This window comes from Anas platyrhynchos, chromosome 18 (genome assembly GCF_047663525.1).
Source record: "Anas platyrhynchos isolate ZD024472 breed Pekin duck chromosome 18, IASCAAS_PekinDuck_T2T, whole genome shotgun sequence".
NCBI lineage: Eukaryota > Metazoa > Chordata > Aves > Anseriformes > Anatidae > Anas > Anas platyrhynchos.
This window is the reverse complement of record NC_092604.1, coordinates 10887159-10904051: the sequence shown is the minus strand read 5'-3', so window position 1 is coordinate 10904051 and position 16893 is coordinate 10887159. Positions and strand designations below refer to the sequence as shown.

Here is a 16893-nt window from a genome sequence, read left to right as displayed (position 1 = left end):
AATGGATCTTGGGGTGGCACTAAGCTCTTCCCAAAATTGTACTGCAGTCCTTTTATGCGAACAAAAGGAGTGTCAGGATGTAACTTCATCCCTCAAACAAGGAGCCTGGAAAGACGATCTTCTGCTTGGGCATTTCTCAGGGGAATGGAAGAGGCAGGGAGGAGGAGATTAGTTAACGTGTCCTGTTCTAATGGATGCTTGGCAAACTGGCAGGAAAAGACAGTCAATACAGAAGTGTTTAATATATAGAAACTAGATTCCCCCCATGGCAGCTACGGATTTAATTAGACTGAAGTAAACAGTCCTACTCATTCTGTCAACAGAAGCATTTTTTCATAAATGATTTGATTAAGCAGCTCTCCGGATAAACTTCCTCACGGTAACTTAAGCTGAAAAAACGTGCAAAGTGGAAGACTGCAGTAGTATGAGAGACGTTTATTGACTTCAACAGACCTCCTGCGTTCACAGTTAGTGTGCAATTTTTTTCTTACGAGCTTGCTTATTTTTTCTTCACTCTAAATTATTTGAAATAATGTTTAAAAGAGATTAAAATCTTGAGAAACGTTTTTCTTGTGGAAATATCCAGGCCTGAAACTACAACCCTTGTGTTAGCACTGCTTGGAATGAACAGTCTCTTACATTCTCAACCCCTCCGATAAAGTCAGCTCTGTAACTCCTCTATCTGAAGTTGTGTTCATGCAGTGCAGTGCATAAATAGGGCTCAGCTGATAGTGACTGGATACAGCTGGACAGTCATGTTCACTCTAGGTAGAGAGCAGTGACCCTCACAAAACATGCTTAAACCATGCTTATACAGGAGTGACTTCATGTATGCAGCAGTACAAGATAACAGCATTCAGTACGGTATGACAAGTTCTGGCTGTGATGCAGTACAGGGGTGGCACAATCTCCCTTCTGTAATTAACTTACCTCTTCTTCCTCTGCTTCCGAGCACCCAGAAGAGACTTAAAAAGATCATTTTTATTTAATAATCCAATTTATCAGTCAGGGTTGGGTTCTTGTGAGGCCAAAGAGCAACTCATGCTGTTTTAAACTAGGAAAAAAAAAGAGACCAAACCAAAACTTTTATTTGAAGTAGCCATTTGTTTTGGAAAACAAATTTTCCATTTGTTTTTACCAATTTTATCTGCTGTACCAAAACCACTGTTTAGAGTGGCTTTCATCTCTAGTGCATATTCTATTTCCACTTTTCTCTAGAACTGGAGAAATCTCTGTTCCTGGAAGTGCTTCTAAGCCATGAACATTATCTGGAGGTAGAGAGGCAACAGCAGGTTATCGATTTGGGTAGTATAAGCTTCCAAAAGGGAAACTAAGCTCACAGATGCCAGAATCCAGGCATAGCTGGAGTTCAGATTCACATTGCTGTCAAAGATCAGAATGAGAGCCACAGCAATGATCTGAGCAAAAATAGCTGTCATTGTCCCTTCAAAGGTCTTCTTTGTTCCTGGCCATTTGATTTCTCCCATGGTACTGCCAAAAACAGAGGCAATGGTGTCTCCTACCCCTACTGCTAGCACCCCGGCGTAGGGAACCAATGCTCCTGCCCCAGACAAGCTGCCTTTAGGAGCACAAGATCTAGGAAACAACCACACTGGGAGGGACATGCCAAGAAGAAGATAAATATGAGTCAAGATTAGAGGCCCGCTGTCTCTTTCATCCAAGAAGAGAGACAGCAAATGCCGAAGAGTTTGGCCAAATGGTTTGATCCTGAAGTACCGGATGTACTCTAAGAATATGAACACTGCCAGACACAGGACTGCAGCAACATAGAGAAGCTGGCGGTCATAAATCAGTCCAGGAACATAAGTAGCTACAACAATGAAATGGAAATATTTCCTGGTTATAGTTGAGGCCTGGTGCTTTTTAGATTCGGATGATCTCTTAGCGTTCTGGTAGAAAACTATGCCGCACGCTGAAGCAGCCAAAAAGGTCCAAAATACAAGAAGGTAAACTCTTGTCTGTGTCTGAAATAAAAACTGGAGTAGCCAGAACAAAGGGTTCCTCTGGATCAGTCGGTAAAGCCAAGGCATGATGACCCCTAAGCCTAGCACTGCTGTCATCATGTGGAAAAACATGGAGGAGATCCACGTACCCGAATCCATGAAAATGAAGAGAACAGTGAAGAAAAGCCCAAGAAGAATAACTCCGATAACCGCCACCAGAAGGAAGAAGTCTATGGGCTCACCTCTGCCCTCAACGACATTCAGCGAGCGTTTGATGAGCTGATTGAGAACAAAACTCACACCTCCAAGCACTAGCAATGCTTCTCCAGGGGTAAAACACCGAGGCAACAAGTAAAGCAAGATCATGCTGAGGTAGACAAAAATGAGCAGCACTTCTAGGACCTCTATCACTTCTGAAACAGTCAAAGAGTGCTTCATGGTATAGATAATTATACTGCCAGCAATACCGGTGAGTATGCAAGTGTTGGTGGGCACGGGTTTTGTGATGCCCACCGCTATTACAGACAAAAAGAGAGCAACCAACATGCCCGTGGAAGCTACGACTATGCCAAAACGTTCAAAGTACACAATGCCAGCAGCCTTGCACCTCTCCTTCATCGTTACCCCCAGCAAGGGGATGACCATGCTGGCTGGCAGGAGGCCGCTGTTCGCTGCTGTGCGGAACTGGAAGACGGCCCCCCCCAGCTGCAGCAGCCGGTCCCATTTGAACTGGACGTAAAAAGCCTGGATGGCAAGAGCTACAGAGCACCAGGAGTAGCGGTCCCACACCACCGCGTGCACGCACAGCACGATGGTGAACACGATCAGCGATTCCACCAGCACAGGCTTGTTTAACATGATTCCAGTCCCGCGTGGCTCGGGGGTTCAGGATGCTTCTTGCGGGTCCTGATATTCTCAGTTGTGGTCCACCAGACAGAATTCCCTTTCATGCTACTGCAATTCCTATTAAAAAACAAACAAGCAATTAAAGTGAATGATAGAAGAGCTAAAGCTTCTGTGCAACTGTCTTATTTTTAAGCTCAATTTAAGCTGATAGTTATGTGCCAACTATTAATGCCAAGACAGGTGAATAAAGCCAATAAAACCACAGCGATAAGGGATTAGTCAAAATCGTTATCTCCATGTGAGAATCCAAGACGTCAGTCTGCAGTGGTGAAGCAAACCACTCGCTACAGGGCTGTTCAGCTACACTGCAACAGAAATATTTATATTGTGCCTGCATTGAAATATGAAGCACACAAGCCATATCTACTCCCAGAAGGATTCAATGTGACAGCGTAAATTGAAAATACAGTTGATGTAAAATAGCTTAAAGGTAATTTTAGAACTTATTTTCGTATGCTGTTTTCACTGCAGTTTCACAGAATCCTTCTTTTACTAAATATTTCTCTCTAATTCCCTGCTGTGCAACCTGCTTCCCCCCACGTCTTTCTCTTTACTTGGTGTAATTGAACACTTCCCCTATAGCAAGAGTGGTTTTATGATGCTACGTAGTGTTTACAACAGAAGTAGGAAAGGAAAAAAACAATAACTGAGAGAAAAAAAGTCAAGTGGTGTACTTGACCTGATTTTGATCTATTATCAGAATTGTCACGATAAGCTCAATTGGAGAGCCTGGCACAGAAAAATCAACCAAATTGTCTTGCCTGTAGCCGTGAGAGTGCATTCATCACATCCTATCACTTTATATGGAAGGCTATCACTTTATTTTAAATCCTGTTTTTCATTCAGAGATCTTAGCAGGAATATTAATGGGTTTCTATCAACACTTGTACTGCCAAAGTCCCTTGCACTGTGCATCCGGAGAGTTTTCTTTATGACCTCATATTGAAAACATTTTTTTAGATTGCTTTTTGGCATCTGTAGAGCCTGAAATACTTGACTACCAACCACCTACGATACGTGTCCTGTTGCTAAACAGCTAAATCAGGCCAAGTGCAATCTTTTTGCCATTTATTTTTTTGATACAACAGGGAAAGAATTAACCATGGAGATAACAAAAAAAGATCTTGTGTGGACAACGTCTGCCTAATACCAGTAATGATTTCGGGATCCCTTAAGTTTGTGGGCATGGGAAGGGGAAACTCAACAGGTGTCTGAGAAGAGGGAGGGCAAATAACAGATGCTGGACAGAGACAGGGAAAGTTCTTGCACTTTGCCTGGCAAGTTTAAGGCTGCAGCACGGCGTTTGCACCAGGAACAACATGCAACGGCCTCCTGCAGCAGGCAGCCTGCCAGCTGGGCCACAGGACCAGGAAGAATTTCAGCAGCTGAAATGCCGACCTGACCTTCTGTTCTATCGCAGCAGCTCCTGAAAGCCCCCGGGTGCCCTTTTTGAGGCAGTTCCCCCCCGAGCAGCCTCTGGGCCTGCTGCGGCCGCCCCCAGGCACCTCCTGTGCCTCACGGGGGCTGTGAGGGACCTGCTGGGGGGCTCCTCCTCAGGGAATGTGGTGACAGCACACGGGGCAAGGGTTTTGAGCTGAAAAAGAGGAAATTTGGAGGGGTAGAGGGAAAATTAATTATGGTGAGGGTGGAGGAGAGGTTTGGATGGGGTATAGCGGAGAAATCCTTTACGATGAGGGCGGTGGGGAGGTTTGGGTTGGGTACCCGGAAGAAATTATTGATGATGAGGGCGGAGGGGAGGTTGAGACGGGAGATAATGAAGGAATTCTTTACGAGGCAGGCCGTGGGGTGATTTAGACGGGATACGAGCTAAAAATTCCTTACGCTGAGGGCAGCGGGGCACGGAAACAGCGCGGGGCAGCTCCCCAGACCCCCAATCCCCCTCCCCAGCCTCCTCCCTTTGTTCCCCGGAGCTCTCCGCGTGTCCCCGCGGGGCCGGGACCCCCTCACGGCCCCCATTCCCCCCTCACCCCCGGGTCCCTCCGCGGAGCTCCGCACCCACCTGGCCGCCCGCCGCCATCTTGGCGCCGCCGCTGTCACATGACCCAGGAGCCCCCCTCCCCCCCCCCCAAAGACCACGTGATGCCGGCGGCGGAGAGCGCGGCGCGCGGCGGGTCACGTGAGAGGGGAGCGAAGATGGCGGCGGGCGGGCTGGGCGCGAGGTGCGGGGACGCGGCGGCGGGAACGGGAACGGGAGGGGGAGGGGGGGAGGAGGCAGGGGCTGCGCGCGCTCGCCGCGGGGGGAGGGGGCGAGGGGAGGGGGAGCGCGGCGGAGAAGGGGGGGGGGGGGGAGCGGGGAGGGGAGGGTTAACGGGAGCGGGGCCCGCGCCGGCTTGGCCACGCCCCCTTTTAGGGTTGGCCACGCCCCCTTTTAGGGTTGGCCACGCCCCTTTGAGCACCGTGGCCACGCCCCCTGCGCGTGGCCACGCCCCCTGAGGGCGCTGAGGCCACGCCCCCGCTGCCTGGCCCCGCCTCCAAATATGGGGCTTGGCCCCGCCCCCTGCAGCTTGGCCCCGCCCCCAGCCCCTCGCCTCAGGAGCCCCCTGAGGGAGCGGGGGCTGAGGTGCCTGAGGGGGGGGGGGGGGGTCGCTGAGGGGATCCCTCATGGACGGCTTTGGCTTCAGCTCCAACGCCAAAGCTGTCTGTGGGTTGAGGCTTGATTGTCCAAAATAGGCAGCGGGTGTTACCCGGGGTTTATATTTTTCGTGTTTCGGGGTTTTTCTGCCCTGTGGTACCGTGAAAAATGGAGCGCTGAAGTGGCACCGCTGCTTAAAAGCTTCGGGGCTCTGTCAGGTGTCCGTGCAGAGCAGTCCTCACGGAGAGCACAGAGCTCAGGACTCGGCTTTTCCCTTCTTGGAGAGCTGCGACCATAAAGTTTAGATAATAGTGGTGTGGGAGGTGTGTAAAGGAGGCTATTTGATGACCCCCTGCTTCAGTGATGGCTTTAGGGTAGCGCCTTTGTTTGCTTTTTGACATTTGTTGTGGCGTTTTAGACTTGTTTGTTGCTAGATGCTTGATTTTTTATTAAAATAATGCCTCCTAACGGGACAGGAACACTGCTCTTACCTCACGTGCAGAGCTGCCCTTCCCTGGCTGCCCAGTTAACGAACCGGCAAGGAGCACTGGTCTGCTGTAACCCCGGGTTAGGAAGGAAGGGCAAGGAGCAGGGCTGGCTCCTCTCGGCTGCTGCTCTGTCCTGGAAAGCGATTTTTTGGTAAAATTCAGTGGCTTTCCAGTGCTCCGGGTGTGCTGGGGAGGCTGCACCCACAGCTGGTTGCTGGCTAGGTCAGGAGAGGTCCCGTAGCTCTCCTGCAGGGACGAGGAGTTCGAGGGAAGAAATTATGTTGACAGTTGTAATAAAAATGATAGGTTTTATAAGCCGCTGAAATGGCACCGTGTGTCAGAAGTGCCAGGTGACTTACGCTGCCACAGGCAGTTGATTCAGTGCTGCCAATCTAAAGACGAGTTAATGAGTGTGCTCGCTTTCCTAGACAGGCTTTGCGTGGGGAATTGTGGCGTTTGACTCCTGGTTTGTATTACACTGCTAGAAATCATCAGCTTGCTCAGTTCCTGAACTGCTCCTGTTGGCAAGCATCCTTTGCAGGGCTGTTGTAGGGAGACTGATCTTCCTAGATGCATGTGCTAAGGAGCAGATTTGATCTTTACGTTTTAGCACATTGGTTTTTCTACAAGTTTCACAGCAAGCAGGAAGAAACAACGAGCTCAGGATAAATATTCTGAAGAGCAGAGGCAAATGCTCTGCCCTATGGAAAAGTGTTGCATTCTTTCACTTCACCCGGTTTTATATTCCACTTTGCATGAAGGTGGAAAGTGTTAAAGAAGGATTTGTTTGGAGTATGGCATCAAATGAAACTGAGTAAAATTGTTCCGTAATTGGGATTATTATAACCCCCAAACATAGAAGTAGCAAGATCAGACTGAGCTGATAAGCTGATAGAAATAGGATACTTCTTTGATATGAGTTTACAAGTTTTGTTATATCAGCAGTCACTCTTTTGGGCTTTCCTGGGTTCTTCCAGCACGTCTGAAATTGCTCAGCTAAACACTGGTGTCCTTTAATTATTTTTTCTTATAGCTTATATTGCATTGCGATCTCCAAAAGAACTGCAAGTTTGAAAAGGTGTGCACTAAATTGAAGCCTGAATTGGTGTTCATTATTAAAGCAATCTTCACCTTTTTTTTTTTTTTTTTTTTTTTTTTTTAACAGGAGCAGCAGAGAATTGTGGACAATTCTCCTCGGCAGATCAGCTTTAAGAGAACCAGTAAGTCCATGTCTTGCCAAGCAGGTTTGCCTGTCACTGAATGGACTCCATGGACAAATACATCATTTGTACATCTGTTTGAATATGAATTTTGCTGCTCTTCCCTTTTCCTTGGTGGGATTTTTGTTGTTCTTTCCCCGCTACTTGTTTATTCTTCCACTCCTTGTTTATAGCTGCTTCATGAACTGCTGCCTGGAAGGGTGTATGTGAAAAGCTGGTGCCCTTTCTGGAGTGGACACAAGTGCTACTTTCTAGACTGACTGGTCTGGGGTATTCATGAGTGGTACAGCCTGCTTCCTTATTTTCTGGGATGGAGCCCGTGCTTTCAAGAATGTGCCGAGAGGTTGGAAATGCAAACGTATCTGAACCTAGTCCGTTGCCTCCTTTCCTCTCCCTTCCCAATATTAGGCAAGGCAGCAAGCTTTCTCATGCAATATACACCTTGAATCAGTCTGAATCATAGATGCTGTTGTTGTTTGCCTTGTGTTCTTGTCTGGTTTTGGTGGTGGAATGTCTTTGCTTCACTCAAATTAAACAAATCTGATACTCAATGGTGGATGTTGAGGAGTCTGTTCAGTAGTATTTGGTTCTCTTTTCAGGCACAGATTGCGGCAGAACTGAACAAGCACTGGCAGAGGTTTTTAGAGGGACTTTCATACTACAAACCTCCAAGGTATGGTAATTGCCTGATTTTAGAAGTTAACCTTTAAAATGGGATCTACTAATAAGTTGAGAACATGTTGAATATTTCTCTCTAATTACATAAAAACAGATTTTTATGTAATAAAAAAAAACTGACTTGAGATTTCTGGAGAGGAAGAACAGTAGAAAGTGCTTAATCCAAATAACATTTTGGGACATGAAATAAAGATCAGAAAGAAGTAACAGCAGTTTCTGCTCTCATTACCAGTGTTAAGTAGCTCTTAATCCTTGCCTCTGTTGGGTTGCAGTGATCAAGTACAAGCGTGCAGCCTGCAGAGAATTGACTCCTCTTGACACTTAGTCATGCAGGAAAGATAACCAGACTCTCTCACTGGAAAAGATAGAATGAATATAGCCTGTGTTTATTGTATTAATAAGATAGTGAACAATGTTGAGTGTTATCTGATAGGAAGATTACTGAATATTGCTGTCTGAAGCATTGAAAGGCCACTGAGAGGGAAAAGAAATGTCAAGTTCAAACTGATAAAATTGAGAGCTTTGAAATTAAGTCTCTTCTGCTCATTCCTTGGTGTTGCTCCATTTTTAGCAATGAAAACTTCTTTTTTTCTTCAGTACAACTTCAGCAGAAAAAATAAAAGCTGATAAAGATGTAGCTGCTCCACTAAAAGAACTGGGTCTGAGGGTCAGCAAGTTTTTGGTGAGTGAAGATGCTATGCTGATTACTTTTTTTTATCCCTGCACTTGGATTGCATTGTTACTGAGATTCTGTTATTTCAGAAAGCTTTGTGATGTTGAATAGAGGCAAACTTAAGTTTATCTCAGTTAAAAATAATCTAAAGGATGTTATAAGTACCCATAGGAGCTCTAGGTGAACATTTTTTTAAAGCTGTTGGTGGCCCTGAATTGCTTCAATTTTCCTGGTTAACGAACCCTCCTGCCAGAAAGGGGTTTCAGCTTTTCAAAAACAGTCACTCTCATCTGGTCTTGTGTTCTTTCAAGCTATCTGAGACTGCTCAGCTAAAACTGATGTCCCTTAAAGTAGCAGCCGTGTTTGAAAATATGTCTGTTTGCTGCAAGATTATGTTCCGTCAAGCCAGAAAATAGGTGACTGGTGGCTGTACCTTTATTTAAATGTGTTGTGCTCCTTTCACTGAAGTTAAATCTGGCTACATCTAAATGATATCAAAACTTACGTAGTTTGCTTTAAATGGAATTGCTAACTTAAACAAATGTCATCCCGAAAAGTAAAAAGATTTCTATTGGTGTATTTGGGAAATTATTTATTCTGAAGAGAAAGGCTGCCTGAGTATTTGGAGAGAGTCTTTATCAAATTAATTCAGTTGCCTTTTACTCACTTCAGAGCATCTCTCTTTTTTTCAGGGTTTGGATGAAGAGCAGAGTGTGCAGTTGTTACAGTGTTATCTTCAAGAAGATTACAGAGGAACAAGAGACTCTCTGAAGGTCCATAGCTCCCATATATTTTCTGTTCACTCTGCATCTCTCCTTAGTACCAGTAATTTGCTGATGAATTATGGTCACATGCAAGCCCAAGTTCTGACTTGGAAATGACTTTGTAGTTGTTCTTCTCTGAACCTGCAATGCTCAAGTGCCTCTTTACAGAAATGTGATAGCAGATATCCAAGCCTAACATTCCAGTAGCTCTTTCTGCTTGAATCTCTCTGCAGGGATTCAGCTTCTTTGTCTCAGGAATACAGCAAAGCTACAGATTTGTGAAAGAGAGCGAGTGGAGATGAACAAACAGATAGTTATTAATGAATGTTTTGACTTAGTACTTTTGGAATCTGTCTTTCCAAAAGAAACAGAAAAATTCTCTCTTTTCTTTCAGTCTTTTTTTGTGTGAATATTTTGTCCGTTGATATTTCTGCAGTAAATAATTGTTTATTTTGTTGTGGTTTGCTTTAGACAGTTCTTCAGGATGAAAGGCAGAGTCAGGCTCTGATGCTGAAGGTTAGTCACTTCCATTTGTATTTTCTATTGATCTGAGAACCAATTTTATTTTATGGATTCAGAAACCTTGGAATGATTGAAGTATTCCCTCATATAACGAACAAATTTTAGAAGATTCTTTTGAAATAGGGATGGACATACATATATTTGAGCAGTGTTAATAGTTGCTGTGGAAAGCAAATTGTAGGCTTAATGTCAGGGAATTTAGCTTGTCAGATGTATGCTCCCACATTTTCCAAAGCTTGTAGGCTTATGTGTTGCTGTCTGAAGTGTCAACTCCGAAATAGAGAGTGATGATCACAGCTGGTAGAGATTACTGAAGATTAAGAATGGGAGGTGACCTCTGTATCTTTTTGCATTCCTTTCCTGAGTTTTCTCAGTTAGCAGTGTAATTATAGACACGTCCCTATGGGCATGTTTTATTGAATTCTGTAAAGTTAATTAATTTTTTTTTCAGATAACTTAAAACTGCTTAGTTGAAACTCCATCTGTAGTAGTGTTTGAGCCCTACGTGTTCTGGTGCTGAGGGCCTGGGCTGTGTATGGGGCAGGAAGGTGAATGGGAGGTGTCACAATACCACACTGATATTGGTGACGTTCTGTGTTCACAGCTTGCTGACTATTATTATGAAGAGAGGATGTGTATTCTGCGCTGTGTCCTCCATCTACTCACTTATTTTCAGGATGAGAGGCATCCTTACACAGTGAGTACAGGAACCTTCTCCTGGATATGATGTCATTGAAATAGTCTAAATACTTAAGTTATATATAGAAGTTGTCCACCTGAGATTGTAAAAAGCACATAGATGTGCATGTGAAAAGTTGATTTCTTTATTTGTTTAAGGCGCAGTACTTCCAGTGTGTCGAAAAGTTGGAAAAAGAACTAATTCCTAATTACCGGAAAAAATATGAAGAACTGTACAAAGCAGAAGCTCCTACATGGGAAACACATGGAAATCTCATGGTATTTCCTTCATACTATTCTTTAATAAACTTACAAAGTCTTTCCTGGTATAGAAACTATTGGAAAATGTGTATGTGCAGATGCAGTTAGAACGGATGGTTCTCTTGGCCCAAGAAATATAAAAATTGTTTTCTCCTTAGTAGAACACACTTTTGCTCAGAAACAAAGTGAGTTGTTAGAAACGTATTCTTCGTTGTAAGAAATGTGTTGACAGCACTAGGCCTGCAGATCCATTTCTGTGCAGCTCTTTACAATCTCTTTGCATCAGTAAACTCTGCATTTATAGTGGCTTTTCTTGCAGTTGGTGCAAAACATTGACTGTGCAAACTTTGAAATGCTCCAACCTGTCTTGGTTTCTAATTGCTTAGACCAATCAGTGAGCTTTGTGTCTGACAGTAGGACTTCTCCTTGTGCAGACAGAGCGTCAGGTTTCTCGTTGGTTTGTGCAATGCCTCCGTGAGCAGTCCATGCTACTGGAAGTCATCTTCCTCTACTATGCATACTTTGAAATGGCATCAGATGAGCTTCTCGAATTTGCAAAGATGTTCAAAGAACAGGGGTTTGGCACTAGACAAACCAACAGACACTTGGTAGATGAGAGCATGGATCACCTGGTGGATCGTATCGGGTAAGTGAAGTGTATTTGTCAAGTGAGTGCAGAACAAAACAATTCTCAGTAAAAAAATATTTTATAATTCTTTCTGTTGCCTCTTAAAATCATGACTATTTCAAGCTAAGCTAATTGTGATGAAGGTGAAATATATTTTCTGGTCACATTGGAAGTTTGTAGCAAAATAAGTGTGATTGCACAATAGAGAGGCATTCATATACTAGCTTTAAGCTAGCTGTCTCTGGTGTGAATGGCAGTGAAGACAGTGCCATTTGTTCTTAAATAGTCTAGTATTAAAGTGAAACTGCATCTTCACAATCCTGTGCTCAGAGGCTGGCTCCGAGGCAGAGGTTAGCCCTGTGCTGTTAACTGTGTTGCCTCAGCACAAACTATCGTGGGTCTGCTTGAAAGAGTGGTAATAATGTCTTCGTTTTGCTTTGTGGGACATAACTCAAGCTGCAGCCAGAAGGAATGAAAATCCTGGTGAGTGATAAAAAGTTTCAAAGGTGGAAAAGCTATCTTCAAATTTCAGAGACTTCCTGTTCAACCAGGAATGGTGGCGTTGAAGATTTTAATCTGTCGGATACTAGCATTTCAAAACAAAATTTGGATTATCTGCTGTTAATTTCATCTTAATTTCTTATTGCTTCAAAGAACAGCTGAACCCATGCGAACTACAGGTTGTTCTTTGACCATTTATGAATGTCTTTTTGAAAACTGAATTCTTAATTAAAGTGTCTAACCTACTTTTTTTTTTTTTTTTTCCCCTTTCCTGCTTGCAGCTACTTTAGTGCTCTTATTCTGGTGGAAGGCATGGAAATTGACTCCCTCCATGAGCGAGCTTTGGATGATAGGACAGAGGAGCACAAATTAGCCAATAATTCACATATCCACCAGGTAAACCAGTAGCAGAATAACCCCCTGTTTGGCTTAACAATATAGAATTTACTTTGGTTACCCGAGCAGCACTGTTAAAAATATTACATCTGTAAGTTTCTTGTGTTTGTTGGCCAAATATAAGAGCTAGCATCCACATAACGATTTGGGACAAATAAGAAAGAGATTGATTCTTTTCCCACTTAGGTTTGCTTGATGATTTTGGGCCTTTCTCTAAATAGAGGTGTGCACAGGGAAGTAGGCCATGAGATGGGAGTGAAACGAGAGATTTTCAGCATCAGGGCTTTTAGGACAGAGGACATCTGAGGTTAGAACAGCTGTAAGTCAGTAAACCACACACAAAAACAGACCAAGACTGCAACTGTGTAATTTGGACAGTTGTATATTTGAAATAATTATCTGCAAGAGAAAGCTGAGTGTTAGCAGAAGGGTGCAATCAGCTACATGCTTGCTGAGCATGAGCTGCTTTCACAGGATCTCACTTGTCTTGCTTTTGTCTCTGTGCAGGAAATGGACAGTCAGCTGCTGCAGCTGGGAGATGTCTCACATCATGCTCCAGTGCTTTTGGCTTGGGCACTGCTCCGTCATACCATAAACCCAGAGGAGTCAACTAACGTTATCAGGAGAATGGGCAGCAATGCTATCCAGCTGAATGTGTTCCAGTATCTGACGAAACTTCTGCGATCATTGAGCAGTGGGGGCAAGAATGTGAGTTCTTACAGTCGTATATGTAAGCTCTTTAAGGCTCTTAACTACTAATGAAGTAAAGGTGTCTTGGGAAGTGGATGATTTTGAACCAACGTTCTTGCAAACTAAATCTGCTTTGAACCAGAGCATGCAACAGAGCATGTTTTGTCATGTCACATTCTTTCAGTGAAGAGTAAAAATCAGACTGATACTAAACAGATTTTTATGATGAAATAATAATTAGAAAAGAATAATAAAAAAGAAACTTTTGTAAGTTGAGGAGCTATATCTCCTTGAACAGAATAGACTACTTTAATCACATTTTTTGATTTCCCTCCATAGGTGTACTTGACAGTGTAGGTCTTGAGTACTAGCTGATCTAAGTCTGCACTGTTCTCTGTATACAGTTTCATGAGACAACACAGTGTATGAGAATAAATGACCTCGTAGGCAGACACCAGTGAAAGCAAATCGTTTTGATTTCTCTGAACACTGCTTCTTTTTTTTTTTTCTGTGTTTTGAAGGTGTTTTTAATGATAATGGTAGAAGCAGTGAAATATTTTGTGCTGTCTGTGGCTTCAGTGGTGACTGCTTCCTATTTTGTTGCCCCTTTGCTGACTGCAGCAAGGATGTACAAAAGAGGCAGTTACTCAGAAGTGCCCACAGTTTGTAAAGGAGACCAAGCACTGTTACACAGCGTGCTCTGTAATTCATGATCTTTCCCCTAATGGTCTTGTGTATTCTTTCTTCCCAGTGTACTGTCAGCACAGCTTGTATGTGTATTTATGGGCTTCTTTCCTTTGTCCTGACATCACTGGAGTTACATACGTTGGGCAATCAGCAGGTAAGCATCCAACACTCATCGCATCTGTTATCTAATTTGATCGATCTTTGCATAAGTGATGCAAGTTACTGTTGTTAAATTTCAGTCCTGCATTTGAAATAGCAAACCTTGTGATTTAGATCGATCTAAAAGACTGGCTACATTTGCATTGTGTAAACCAGTCTTCAGAGGTGTTTACTGCTTAATAGTGAAACATTGCATATCTTGCCCTTGGAAGTCCTATGGATTTGGAACTAGTAGTTGATGTGTTGTGTGCAAAGCAATGGAAATAATACATACTCGTAGTATGTATTATTTCATACTCAATACATACATTTTAAGTTTAAGAAGACATCATATAGCCTTTTGCAGATTTAGTGGGCATGTTTGTCCTGGGCAGTCCACTCCTTGGTAAGGAGCATGGTGTTAGACTTTCCATGTGGTCTGAGTTTGTGCGTGGGGGGTGTTTCCCTCTGTTCTGACTAGAGGGATTAGTTCCATCTTAGCTAGTAAGCACGGAAACTTAAACTCTAAAGATGTGACAGAATTTGTTTGGGATGTGAACCTTTTATGTAAAGTTAGCATTTAACTTCTCTTTCCTCTCTTCCTTTGAAGGATATAATTGATGCTGCGTGTGAAGTTTTGTCGGCTTCCAGCATTCCTCAGCTCTTCTGGAAGACGGTGAGTGTGCTGGCAACTTCTTTGACTTACCTTGCTTATAACAAAAACCTGATAAAAGATTCCTTTTTAGGAAAAGAACAGACTGATCATATTTAGTTAGCTCATTTTTAGAAGGCCCTGAGGAGCCAGTGTTTGTTTGTATCTATCTTTGATTTACCTTTGCCCTTTCCTGCCTTTTAGGTACATCCTTGGCTTTACTCTTGAAGGATACTGGAACAAGTTTTAATATAGGTGATAGTTTAAACCAGGGCTGGGATTGCAAAGATTGAACTAACTGCTGGCAAAAGCATCATGCTTATTTTGTTGTTGTTACAGAAATAGGGTGATGTGTAATGCATTAGTCTTACTTCTTGCCTTATTACTTGCACAATGCCTCATGCTTTAGTCTGTACAAGGACTGGAGTGATACTTTTGTGCATGATTAATGTCAAATGTACAACTTAAAGAAGCTATATCCTTATGCTGTACTGAGAAAGTTTTGTCATTTCTTTGTAACAATAAGACATTTGTTTGCTGCTTCTACCACCAGGAACCAACTGCAGGTCTGGGCATTATCCTGGACAGTGTGTGTGGGATGTTCCCCCATCTTCTTACTCCTCTTCTTCAGCTGCTCCAGGCCCTTGTGTCAGATAAATCTACTGCAAAAAAGGTACAGGATCTCTCTTGGTGTTTGGGAGATGATTTATTTCAAGACAGGCATAACATGTTATGTGATATGCTGTGTGATTCTCTTCCCACTATGAGTGCATATCTCATTTACAATCTTTGATAAAAGCTTTATGTCTGTTATCTAAGACAGGGCACCTTTTAAGTCCTTTTCTGTTGCAGGGTACCGTTTTCTGGCCTTTAGTAAACTCTCCAACTCTGGCTGAAGATAAATTCAGCCATTAATTCTAAAAAATTAGATAAGTTCTATGTAATTTTTTGGGTTTTATTGTACTTGTTAGAAGTTCCTGATTCATTAGATCAGACTTGTCTGGACGTGCGAACCATATAATGTTTTAGTAGGGTTGACATATTAGAAGGTTATTGTCTACATAAGGAAAACTTGCCTATTCCTGGAAATGACCTCACTGATTAATTTTTAAGAGGGTCTGGCTCTTTGGTTATATTGCTTAAGCTCTTTCTCTACGCAGGTATACAGTTTCCTGGATAAAATGTCCTTTTATATTGAGCTGTACAAGCATAAACCTCCTGATGTGATCTCTCATGAAGATGGCACACTTTGGCGAAGACAGGCTCCAAAGCTCCTCTATCCTCTTGGTAAGGAAACTGCACTGAACCTTTTCTTATTCAGGTGTTTTGGGGAATTTAGTTCTTCATCTGCTTTCTAACTCGTGGGGAAATTTGTGGCTTGATTTCACTTGCTTCTTCTATCTCTAGGACTAGGTCAGACAAATCTGCGGATACCTCAGGGAACAGTGGGCCAAGTGATGCTGGATGATCGAGCTTATTTGGTACGATGGGAGTATTCGTACAGCAGCTGGACACTGTTTACCTGTGAGATTGAAATGCTGCTCCACGTTGTTTCAACAGCAGGTGAGATAGGCTGGGAGTATAAAAGAGAATAAATAATTGTTCTTTGGTATCAGCTTGAGGTTAACAGCAGGATTGAGCAGCTCTGAGTACTTCTGGAAGAGCTTGGAGTAGTACCCCAGAAACCTGTGTGTGTTTTAAATTATGATAATTCACTGCAAAAGGTCAAGAGCTTGCAGTGAGATTATGTGAATTTTAGATGAGAGAAAAGCTGAGATATAAGAAATAAATGATTTTTGGTATGGGGAACGATCCCAAGGTTGTGTGGTAAGATTAATGTGCATTATTCTAAGTTTCTTTACTGCGTAAGTATGGTTTTTGCATTCTGATGTTTGCTTTATGCAGATGTGATTCAGCATTGCCAGAGGGTGAAGCCAATCATCGATCTGGTTCATAAAGTCATCAGCACTGATGTATCGATAGCAGATTGCCTTCTGCCGATCACGTCGCGAATCTACATGCTGCTGCAGAGGTAAGTCACTGACCAGCATGGAGCTAACAGCAGAGTACCTGAGAAGTAGTACAATGAGCTGGAAGAACAGTTAATTACCTATTTTGCCAAAAGATTTGAAAGAAGTGTATCTCAGTGCTTCAACTCCCCGAGGCAGGTGTTCAGTAAGAACTGTTCTGGCTACACACTGCTGAATGCTTTGATGCAGCAGAATGACCCCTCTTTCACTTTCATTAGTTGTACAAGTTTATCCATTTAAAGGCTTTTTTATTGGTAATTATACTTACATAAAAGGGGAATAAAGCATACAATTAGAGCAGTAACTTCCAGGTAATAAAAGAGTTACACTTATTAACTATCCCCCCCAGTCAATCTGCTGGATAGTCATTGTTCACTGTGCCAGCCTGCTGTCTGCTGAGCCTTGCTTCTTGCAGTAAATTGAT

General features: G+C 43.1%; 2 protein-coding genes across 8 annotated transcripts in view; one reads left to right on the top strand and one right to left on the bottom strand.

The window, feature by feature from the left end:
• Positions 1-420: 420 nt before the first annotated feature.
• Positions 421-5002, bottom strand: DOLK (dolichol kinase). Of its 3 annotated transcripts, none has more exons than XM_072025142.1 (2): positions 4891-5002; positions 421-2927 (listed from the first exon to the last, which is right to left on the bottom strand). In XM_072025142.1, exon 2 carries the CDS (start codon positions 2820-2822, stop codon positions 1251-1253), a length of 1572 nt encoding a protein of 523 aa, XP_071881243.1. In that variant the 5' UTR covers positions 2823-2927; positions 4891-5002; the 3' UTR covers positions 421-1250. The 3 variants fall into 3 exon arrangements, with proteins under 3 accessions (XP_071881243.1, XP_027326442.2, XP_071881244.1); XM_027470641.3 differs by having other exon boundaries at positions 4859-4945; XM_072025143.1 differs by lacking the exon at positions 4891-5002 and adding an exon at positions 4274-4413.
• The window catches only part of NUP188 (nucleoporin 188), a 27998-nt gene continuing 16064 nt past the window's right edge, over positions 4960-16893 (top strand). For 2 of the 5 annotated variants that reach the window (XM_072025136.1, XM_027470636.3), the window contains exons 1-17: positions 4960-5050; positions 7117-7171; positions 7771-7844; positions 8447-8531; positions 9215-9295; positions 9758-9802; positions 10413-10505; positions 10646-10765; positions 11182-11393; positions 12158-12272; positions 12780-12980; positions 13714-13803; positions 14398-14463; positions 14993-15112; positions 15600-15726; positions 15847-16002; positions 16345-16471. In XM_072025136.1, the coding sequence (XP_071881237.1) occupies positions 4971-5050; positions 7117-7171; positions 7771-7844; positions 8447-8531; positions 9215-9295; positions 9758-9802; positions 10413-10505; positions 10646-10765; positions 11182-11393; positions 12158-12272; positions 12780-12980; positions 13714-13803; positions 14398-14463; positions 14993-15112; positions 15600-15726; positions 15847-16002; positions 16345-16471 (1847 nt within the window). In that variant the 5' untranslated portion in view covers positions 4960-4970. Of the gene's footprint in view, positions 5051-5353; positions 5533-7116; positions 7172-7344; positions 7515-7770; positions 7845-8446; positions 8532-9214; positions 9296-9757; positions 9803-10412; positions 10506-10645; positions 10766-11181; positions 11394-12157; positions 12273-12779; positions 12981-13713; positions 13804-14397; positions 14464-14992; positions 15113-15599; positions 15727-15846; positions 16003-16344; positions 16472-16893 lie in introns of those variants that run through there. The other 3 variants (XM_072025135.1, XM_072025134.1, XM_072025137.1) reach the window with 2 other exon arrangements.